The sequence below is a fragment of the Papaver somniferum genome, chromosome 10, assembly GCF_003573695.1.
Source record: "Papaver somniferum cultivar HN1 chromosome 10, ASM357369v1, whole genome shotgun sequence".
Lineage (NCBI taxonomy): Eukaryota > Viridiplantae > Streptophyta > Magnoliopsida > Ranunculales > Papaveraceae > Papaver > Papaver somniferum.
Window position 1 is genome coordinate 23,316,161 of NC_039367.1, and position 10,788 is coordinate 23,326,948.

Sequence of the window (10,788 nt, forward strand, 5' to 3'; positions counted from 1 at the left end):
GAGTGCTACAAGTAAGCTATAGTTGTATGTCTATCTCTTGCTTCATCCATGACTACCTTTACAATATCAGCCTTGGGGAGAGAATCCTAAAAATTTTCCCTTAGATGAACCAAGTTAATCTTTCTTGCAATACACACTGATCATGATGTTCACCCGCTAATCTGAATTCCATTTTAGCTTTAGGAAAGGCTCCGCCACCTATCTCAAATTCTTCTTCTGCTTTATCTTTTACCCATCCAAGACAGTCTTTCGCAAAGACATAAAGCTCTTCAAAAGGAATAGAATTGTTGAAACTCTCAAATACAACTTTTTCATCCAAAGCAAGACCAATAATTTGCTTTGCATCATACAAAGTGATATTCATCTCGCCGAAATCTTTTTCTAAACCCACAAACAGTTACAACATCATAGTCTTCTGAAAAGCCTCGATTCCAGACCATAACCCCTAAGCTTTTACCGAGGCTACCATATCTGGATGCTCTATATCCAACGACCAAATTTTTTCTTGTTGGTTCTTTAGTTTAGGTGCTTTATTGGGAAACTACATACAATAAAAAATTTGGGTTGTTACAATTAACAATCCATAATAATAATAAAATAAAAATAACATACATTAAATTTGATTTATTAACTTTCCGACACAAACCCTAGCATCCCATAAAGACTGGTAACCAAACAAGATGGATCGATCTCTTGGCTCACCCCAAGATCTCCCATTCTTCTTGGAAGGTAAAAACTCCATAACATCAATGATTTTTCTTGTTGTATCTTTTGGTGGATACTTCTCCTCCTCCTCCTCCACTACGGCTTTACCCTTATCAATAACAACAGTAACACTTGTTTCATCCAAGTTTTCTTGTTGAATCTCTAGATTTGGTTGTTCAAAAACCATAAGTGCACATTCAGTTTATTATTGAATTTCTTTCTCAGTTGTGCTACCAATGAAAGGTCCTCCAGTGTTTATTGTATCTGCACCTAATGGTTTACCGTGACGAGGGGCCGGAGTCGAGTCATTAGAAGGCGTTAATTTTTGTGTTCTCTTCTTCTTCCTTTCATTTTCTCTATTCAAAGATGCATTTAAGAAAGTTAAATACAAATCATATAGAAAATGATATTCAAATATTTACAAAGAAATGGAAAAATACGAAAAAGGTTATCATTACGGTTGAGAAATTGATACTCGACCAAACCGTAACAACATATATGGCTGGAATATTTATATTATCCAAGTCGTGAACAAGATCCATGGATGAGAATTTTAACACGATTCAGCTATATCGTATGAGAATTTTAGCATGAACCAACCTTAACGAGACTAACGGATAAGAAACATGTGTTACAACTTGGTTATCTACCATCACGGTTAGTCCATAGACAACCACACAAAGTGTGAATACCAGTTTGTTGTATTATCTCGACTTTTTCCATAAACGATCACTTTCGGTAAAAAGACTTATAGGTGGATAAATAAAAGATTGCGGTGTATTTAGGTACCCTCGTCTTTTCACTTGGAACCTCAAAGTTATTCAGATGCAATCACAAACTGGCCTGGGATGCATTTTGATTCTTATTGAGCAGAGGAGTAGTCTCTTACTTCTTTTTCTTTTTTTCTTCTTCCTGGTTTCTCTGTAACCCTTGAGGGTGGTACAAATATATTGTACCCTCTCCTTTTTTGGTATATATAATCTTTTCTTTACCGATCCAAAAAAAATGTTGAATCGTAAATTTAGTAATTTACTATGATTAGATGCTATCTTTTTAAATCGTGCAAATAATTATATGACACTAACATTTCAGTTCAGAACTTAGGGGCTATTTTAAAAAGTATATATGCCCACGAGCTGAGACTAATCTTTAGGCTAACCGCGGAGGCTCTCTAAATTTGAGATTTAAGTTGACGACACTGCAGTTTTAATCAACCCCTATGATAATTCAACTTTCAAGCCTAAAATTCCCAATCGCTTGGCACAACCAAAAAAGAGCCGCCAGAATTAAACTTTAGATATATTGTGCCTCATAATCGAGTACTAATGAGCCATTAGGTTTTTAACTCTTAAAATCAAATTTGATGCGCTTAATGATCGAGTGAAAAAAGTAAAAAAATTGTGCATCCAACCATTAGGCACAACTTTGATTTTTTTTTCGAGACACCATATGTATAAGAAACCTTATCTCTCATAAGAAAAACTCTCGATTGAAAACCCAAATAACTGGAAACTCCATCTGGTCAGATTTGCTCCTTTGGAGCCGATCTGAGCATATCCAAATCAACAACAATCTTTCCTTGTTCTTCTATAATCCTCTATATCTTATTTTCTTAAGTTTTCCTTTTTTTTTCTTCAGTTTTCGATCCAATATTTGATTTTGAAATCAGGTCGAGTTTGCTATGAAAATGAAAACATAGTTTGGAGTTTAGTTCTGTTCACAAGGAAAAAATCTTCAACAACAGATTCAACTACGTCAACAACAGCAAAATCATCAAGATCAAGATCATCATCACCTTCATCAAATACAACTACAAGTGATACCAAGACTCCCATTCAAATCGACTCAGACCTATTACAAATGATTACAACCGATTCAGAAGACTTCTGCTACCTTTGTTGTTTATGTTACTTTAGATTAAGCTACTGTATGGAGAAAACATGGTTGGATCATTCAAATATCCCATCACTGCTTTTGGCAGTGATGCAAGTTTGTTTTGTGAAGAAACAGACTTGGCCTCCTGATAGTTTAGGCTACTTTGTTTTACAAAGTACTGAAAAAATCCGGTTGGATCTAGATCTCTTAGAGATCGCATCACTGTTTTGGGAAGTGATGCAAATCTGTATCATTATGAAACAGATTTGGCCATTTGATGTGAAGTTACCACATTAGAAGCCTATTTCGATTATAATGATTGTAAGATTTGGAGTGAAAGTCAAAGAATTAGGAGAGAAATTTAAACTATTACGATTATATGATGATATGTTTTATTCTCTGTAACCGATTCCGATCTCAAATCAGCAATATTAGTGAAAAGTTGAGGCATGTCTCAGAAAAGGAAAAAAAAACAAACCACTAGGCCGCACAACAAACTTGATTTGAATTCACCTTCGAGCAATTCCTTGAACACCAGCTTGAAAATCAATGGACCATAGCGGTTAGTCATGGCTCAGTGGGTAACCCGGTGATACCTATTTCTCGTGCAAACACGTGCTTGTTTATCAACTCTACTGAAATCTCTAAACTCTCTGTTAGCTGCTGAGAGAGAGAGCGCGCGCTTAGCCATGGTCGGGAAGAGAGAGAAACCCTATTATTCTCGTCAAATATCATCTTCACTAGCTAAAAGATTAAAACCAGCACCACCACCTTACGAATCTTCAGAACCAGCTGCTGCTGAGAGTAATGATGAAATACAATTAGATGAACAATTTAACAAACCCACATCTCAGAATTCATCAATGGTTGTTGTACACAACTTATCTCACGATTGTTCTGTTCTAAATCTCAAATCTCGACTTGAAATCTACGGTTCAATTTCAAGGATTCGTATTGATCATGGTGTTGGTTACGTTACGTTTCGGTCTAGAGATTCTGCCGAGGCTTCTGTTATTGCTTCTTTGGATCCTGAATTGGGTATTACTATTGATTCTCAACAGGTATATTCTCAATTTTATGTTTCTCGTACTTAAATTCGTGATTAAACTGGGTTTTCACTCAAACTTAGGGTTTCGTTGTGCTTATCTAGGTTGAATAATGAGGATTGAAAAAGTTAAGATTTTATTGGAAGATGTCTTAGGGTGTGGTATATTTTTGCCCTAAATAGGTTTATTCTTATGCTACTGCTTGTGCTGATTTTGGACCTCTCACCTCTCTTTGACAAGGCATTGCCCATTATTCAGTTATCCTAGTGGGGGAATTACTATCTTGTTTCATTAGCAAAGAATATACTGTTGATACTAAAATAGCTACCATGTAGAAACGGATTTTTTTTTTCCCATTACTAATTATGTTGATCAATACCATATGTGAGTAGGGGAACTTTTATTTGCACTATCAGATTAGGTTGTCATACACCTAAATGAGTCACCAACCTTTCGGCCAAGTTCTTTAAAAACTGGAAAATACTAGTAACTTTTGGGCCATTGCCGCGGGTGGTTCTGCATGACGCTTGGTTGGCATCTCTTGAAAATGTAGTAGCAATATGATTGAATTATTGGTCAGATGCCTGATAAAGTCGAGTATCATAACTTACAAAAGTTGGGAATATATGTGCCAGATTAGGACTTAGGCCAAGTGTTAGATCGGGAGTGTAAATTGTAGGCCAACTGTAGGTGAAACTAGATTAGGACTTAGGAGCAAGGCTTAGGGTCGTTAAGAGAAACCTCTCATAACCCTGCCTAACTGCCTAGCTCTTAACCATGTTCTTGCGTTAAATTATAGGTCAAGTGTTCCATTCTAACATGAAGTATGAGTAACACGCTAGATATATCATAAATCTCGCTGTAAATCATTTATTTGTTTTTGGTTATGCAGGTCGTGGTATCTTGGTCAAACAATCATTCTCCTAGTTGGAGGGAAGGAGTTGAAAAGAAATCTCCTACATCCAGGTTGCTGCGTCCTGAAATACCTCTTAGAAAACATGGTAGAGGTAATAAGCTAAATAGTAGTAGTAATACTACAAGAAATCCTAGAGACGCACCAGACTTGCCTTTCAAAGGACGAGAGATCATTGCTTATGACGATCTACTTTGAGAAGAAATCGAGTTCTTCTTTGTAGAAGCTGGAGGAATCCAACTCAGGGCTGTGCTGGTAGAAGTCACTAGTCATGATGCAGCGGTTCAAGCAGAACTGCTTCCTCTGTGACTGCATTGTTAAGTTAATGAAAAAATGTCGTGTAACTAATGTTTTCTTTTCATTGCACACTTTGCTGCTGAAACTTGTGTTTCTTGTCAGTTTCCTTTCGTGTTGTAATCATGTTTGAGTAGATAATGTACCAATGTACCATTAAATGTTAGTTCCAAAAACTAACATAAAACTGTGGCAATGAACCAAGTCAGTTGGATAATATAGGGGTTGTGGTTGAGCTCTTAATACTCCAATTTTATGTCAAAGGCATACAGTGTCATATGTTCATTGCTTTTTGCTCGCCAATTTTTGGTCTAGCAACATGGCATCCAACTATTTATCGAAAAACAGATTGATGATCAACATTTTTTCTACCGGCTCCATCAATAATCACTAATGAAATCATGTTTTGAGGGGGTGGGTGGGAGGGCGGATGCCCCTGGACCAGAAAATTACAAACCAAATCAATTACACCAACCCATTAGGCCACACATACACATCCTTTTATAGTAGTGTTAAAGTACAATTAATGTCAACTCCCAATCATCATAATCAGTGCCATTTTAGTCACTGATTACTGCAAAAACACCAAACCAACAGAGATCCTGTTTTTGAGCTTTACCAAAATCATCATTCCGTCCATGACCTAAAAGCATTTTTAAACAGAGAGAAAAAAAACCCAAAAGTAGAAATCAGAATAACAATGGATAAAGAGAAACAACATCAAGCTTCTTCAATCATATCTCGATCAACTCCTGATCTCTATCTTCAACAAGTTCGTAACTTTCTTCATTTCTTTATCTCATAAATTTGTTTTACAATCATGGGTTTCATTTTATTTTTGATAATTTGCAGGACGGAGATCAGGAAGATAAAGATCTTAACATTGCTGTTAGTTCTCGTGTAAGTTCTTCATTTTTCTTTCTAATTAAAATTGAATTTCTGTGGAAGGGTATGATGGGTATGATTTTTTTGGTGAAAAGGTGTGATTTTTATTTTATCAGGTGTTGTATCTGTTGGGAGATATAACTTCTGGACCGGCATATCGTTTCGCTCAATGGTTGGATTCTGTTCGGAAAAGGAGTTTTCCCCACTCTAATCGACTTTCAGGAAATTTCGAGAGTTTGATATTAAGGTCTTCTAAACTTTTTCATTAACTTATTTTTTTGTTCTTGTTTTAACCATGGAGTAAGTGGCTGAAAATGTCTGAAATTTTTTGAATTGATTTTGAGAAGTTATATAGCAGTAATGACAATGTGATTTTGATGGAACATGGGGTTATTGATTTTAGTGCAGGGGAACAAATTGCGGAAGCCAAAGGGTTGCAGAATATAGAGCAAGTGTTGGAGATAAGTTTATGGGAAAGGCTTGGTAAAGCTACTATGTTAGATATTGAATCGTCTCATTTTTCGTGGAATACGTTGTCTTCGTTACATCGTACCGAGCATAGTAGTAGTACAGAACAATCTGAAGATGAATTGAATAAAGCACTAGAGGTCACGGTGAATTCGGGGGGAGTTGTCTTCTTTGGGTTGTTTAGTAGTGCGACGAATGATGAATTATTCCAACAAGAGGCTGCTGCAGTTATCAAAATATCGTCATCAAGGATGGCCACACAGTCCGAGCGCCTGGGTTATGAATTTGCAAAGTGGATGGGAGTTCGAACGCCACAGGTGTGTATTAACAGTACTCCCAGCATATTTTTGCATCGCTTTTAATCTAGTTTTTTTGTTTTGTTTTGTCTGGCAAGGTATGATTTTGTCAAGGAAAGATAGAGATTAGAAGACCCATGATTAGGGTCAAGAACGAAAGAGCAAATATTAGTTACGTGAGAATCTAGAGGCTTTGTGCATTATCTCATAAGCTGGGGATATTTGGTATGCCTATAGTAGCTCCGATCGCACCTAGACAAAGCTAAACACATCTTTTAGCCATCCTGTCAGCACCAAAGTTGATTTTCTGAAGACGCGCTCAAAGGAAATCATATATATAGCCTGTAGAGCGTTCTTCCACCTTTCATTGCCCAATAAATTCTGTTATGTGCATTTAATCTAGTGAAGTATGAATTCTTAACGTGAAAAATGGTGTGCACTATTTCAGGCAAGAGTGGTTCATAATTCTAGCCCCGAGTGGCAAGAGATTAAGCAAGCCGTGGAGAAAGCAAGGGATGCAGCGACTTTGGTGGGAGATGACGCTGGTGAACTGACATGTTCAGAGTTGCTGGAGGCTCTTGAACTCAGCAGATGCCTTTTCCTGATGAAGTGCAAACAGAACTTAATCATATTTTGAATGAGGTGTCATTTAATATTGCAGCAGCATAAATATAGTTCTTTTTTGCTTCCTTCGCATTACTGAGAACATAACTAACCACATTATCAGTAAATCAAGGGATGCAATGTTGCTTTGAGTGGGAAAACCATCGGAAAAAAAAATGTTGACTTACTGATGGTGTGGTTATTCTGCCAGTCAACTTGTATGTGACCATCACCCGTAGAATCAGTCAGTTCGGATGATCAGGATCATCCATTCAGATTGATTTCATGGAGGTTGGTTTGGAAGGAAGCTTAAAATCTCATGCTGCAATTCACTTTAAGTACTACATTTACATTCTCGACTGATACTTAAACATCTTGGTGTTGCTTATGCAGTTACATTCATGGATCTCCTCTCCTAGAAAGCTCCAGCGCATTCGATTCACTGGAAGCTTCTGAAAAGACAGCGGCATCCCTGGGCAGAATCTTGATGTTGGACCTCGTTATCAGGAATGAAGATAGACTACCGTGTCGTCAGCTTAGGTGGCGTGGAAATCCTGCAAATCTCCTAATTTCTGCGAAACCACTCTCAGAAAGCATTGATGCTATGGATGAAACTTTTGGCTCGAGGATAATCGAGACTCTTCCGAAAGAGAGACGGGCTAGCTCAGTTGATGGTAGATTAAGTATTTGTGATTCTGAACTTCTATCTCATAACTCAGAAGCTTCTGTAATGAGTCCTAAATCCACCGACTGGAACTTAAAAGAGGGATGGAATGAGAAAGATGGTGATTTCGACATCATCGCAATAGATTCGGGTGTCCCTCGCCGTCCACCAGCAGGGAAACGTGCAAATGACCATGCAAATTACCCCAAGCTAGTTGAGCTTCTTCTCAATAGTGCCGAGTATTCCTCGAACCTTTTATATGACATCACAGTAGGAAAAATCGGGTGCCCTGCACCTGAAGAGGCTGATGAACACAATGATTCGTGCACAGCAGACATGACCACAGTTGTCAATGAGTTCAGAAGTGGGTTCCGTGCAGCACTCAAGGATTTGCAGGGATTTAATATTTTTCTTCTTACACTTTATCAGAAACTGGATAGCCTTCTCAAATTTTTTTTGACAATTATCGATAAGAATACAGCAAGGGATTGTGATAAGGATGATTCTGCAGTTTCAGACCCATTGTCTCATGCTAATTGTGTAACTCCTGTAACTAAGGAACGTGTAGTAAATGAGACGCATGCTGATTTAGATGACATGGAACTGCAACGAACACACCGCAGATCTTCAACTGCTGGACTCAAAGAAAGCCCAGATTCAGCATCTCCCATCTCACGAGAGAATTGGCATGGTAAATATAGTAAAGATAGTGGGGATCCTCTTCGTAGTCTGCGCCTAACATCAAAACTCCGTGACTTCAACAGATATGCCAAGGTTTGCTATATTTCTGATTATCCTCTGAGTGGGTACGTTTGTTTGGTTAGCAGTTTTTGTTTTCTTCCTTTGTCATTCAATTATTTTGTTGCAGGTTGATGCTGAACTGCACAGAGAATTGGAGCAGTGGAATGAAATGCTCAAAACAGATGTAATTAAACTATGCCAGGACCATAATTTCCATACAGGTTTTTTCGAAGGGAGTGAAAATAATAGTGTAGTAGATGCTTATGAGTTGAAGGTAAGGTTCCCTTTCTTTTTGTAGTTCAGTTTGTAATGGGTAGCATTGGAATTGTAATGAGAACAGATTTCATGCAGGTTAGACTTGAGCACATTCTTGAGAGGATAACCTTGATATCCGAGTCTGCAAGTACAGAGAAGCCATCTTTCATTGCTGGGAGCCTCTTCATTGGTGGAGCTCTAGCCGCTAAATCTGTATACACTCTTCAACATTTGGGCATCACACATATATTATGTTTGTGTTCAAATGAAATTGGGCAATCTGATTCTCAGTATCCGAACCACTTCGAGTACAAGAATTTCTCGGTTAGTTATTCCATTCTAGTACAGGAGTTGCTTCCTTTAGCTTGTCATGATTAAGGGAGGGGTTCATTAATAAGATTTTCTAGATTTTTCTTATAAACTTTTTATCATACTAACTAGGTTATAAATTGCCTTGATTCTCTTGCCACATTCAGATATTTGATAACGAGGATGCAAATATCAGCAAACTCTTTGAAGAAGCTTCTGATTTCATTCAAATGGTTGAGAACTCGGGCGGGAAGGTTCTAGTACATTGCTTTGAAGGTAAAAGCAGAAGCGCCACAGTTGTTCTTGCCTACTTGATGCTTAGAAAGTAAGGAAGGTTTATACATTCACCAAGTATACCTGTAGATCTACACCTATTCAGTAAATCAGGTTCTTACACAATATACTAACTTGTTATTTGTGCCATTGCAGGAACTTCACTTTATTAGACGCATGGAATACCCTGAAAAGGGCACACCGTAGGGCACAACCCAACGATGGGTTTGCGAAAACCCTTCTGGATCTTGACAAGAAACTTCATGGGAAGGTATCGATGGGGTGGCAAAGAAAGAGGCCGAAGATGCAAGTATGCCCTGTGTGTGGGAAGAATGCAGGTCTAAGTAGTAGCTCGTTGAAGGTCCATCTGCAGAAGTCACATAGAATGATCTCATCAGGGACTGTAGAAACTGCCATGAAAACACATAGAGTGATATCTTCAGGTAGTGTGGACAGTGCGATGACTATGGAAATACATAAAGTGTTGGACACTATCAAGTTGAGCAGAGGAGGAAGTGTAAGTCCAACTGAGAAGCAATCTCAGTCGATGCTTGATGGGTTGTTGGATTTGGATCGATAAAAGTTCACAACTGAGCTCGCCATAGCATGCCACGAGTCTTATTACTTTTTGCCAGTCTGTTGTATTATTGCAATTTTTGTATTATTTTGATAGGAGATGGATCTTCCGCACTCACTAGTAGTGATTGTACGGATTTTAGACTTCCCTTAGATATGGCCTTCATTCGGGCATTATGATGGTGTGGTGGAATTACTATTTCTGCCGACTCTATTTGATGAAATTAAGTTCTAAATTTCAATGTGTTTCATAAGCAATCAGGGTCAGATTAGCTTGTCATACAAAAATGATTACATAATCAACACCAAAACCACCGGGGTAACCTAAATCACTAGTGGCTCTATGCAATTCATTACCCAAATGGAAAATCACAAGTCAAAATTTTCAAACCACAAATGGAACATCATGGAGGTCATCAAACAAAAAACCTGAAAATACTCGGCCCGCCTGTATATGCTCGAGTCTGTCTGTACTCATGGGATCCCAAAGCCCGCCTGTATATGCTCGAGTCTGTCTGTACTCATGGGATCCCAAAGCTTGTTACAGCCCGTTATGGGCTCTTGACCTAGTCTGCTTAGCTTAAATCGGCGCTCTCGAGCTTTTCCTAAAATTTAATAGCCTAGCCTGGTACCTGCCGAAACAATCCGACCTGATACCCACTTGAATTTTCTTAAGAGTTTTAGTTTTATGTTAAGTAAATTGTTATGTGTTTTGGTTATATTTTGAATTAAATTTCTTATTGTCATTTCTATCTGCTAAATTTAGAAGATTACTTACATAAAATTGTTTTATACTGTAAGTTACTAATATAACACGCATGCGTGATGTGCCTGCCATCCCGTTTCAGAATAAGCTCAACTTTGCCATAATTTTCCCAATCAAAG

The 10,788-nt window shown here is 37.9% G+C and overlaps 2 protein-coding genes across 4 annotated transcripts; both read left to right on the forward strand.

Annotated features, from left to right (window-relative positions):
- The first annotated feature begins 3,205 nt into the window (after positions 1-3,205).
- Positions 3,206-5,076, forward strand: LOC113317268 (uncharacterized protein At1g27050-like). The gene is made up of 2 exons (XM_026565412.1): positions 3,206-3,641; positions 4,519-5,076. Exons 1-2 carry the CDS (start codon positions 3,270-3,272, stop codon positions 4,735-4,737), a joined length of 591 nt encoding a protein of 196 aa, XP_026421197.1. The 5' UTR covers positions 3,206-3,269; the 3' UTR covers positions 4,738-5,076.
- A 269-nt stretch (positions 5,077-5,345) lies between these two features.
- On the forward strand, positions 5,346-10,161 carry LOC113318504 (dual specificity protein phosphatase PHS1-like). Of its 3 annotated transcripts, none has more exons than XM_026566676.1 (10): positions 5,346-5,605; positions 5,686-5,733; positions 5,835-5,965; positions 6,122-6,503; positions 6,931-7,091; positions 7,479-8,523; positions 8,618-8,764; positions 8,842-9,069; positions 9,222-9,330; positions 9,484-9,638. In XM_026566676.1, exons 1-10 carry the CDS (start codon positions 5,534-5,536, stop codon positions 9,498-9,500), a joined length of 2,340 nt encoding a protein of 779 aa, XP_026422461.1. In that variant the 5' UTR covers positions 5,346-5,533; the 3' UTR covers positions 9,501-9,638. The 3 variants fall into 3 exon arrangements, with proteins under 3 accessions (XP_026422461.1, XP_026422458.1, XP_026422459.1); XM_026566673.1 differs by having other exon boundaries at positions 5,347-5,605; positions 9,222-9,379; positions 9,484-10,161; XM_026566674.1 differs by lacking the exons at positions 5,346-5,605; positions 5,686-5,733 and having other exon boundaries at positions 6,127-6,503; positions 9,222-9,379; positions 9,484-10,161.
- Positions 10,162-10,788: the final 627 nt, after the last annotated feature.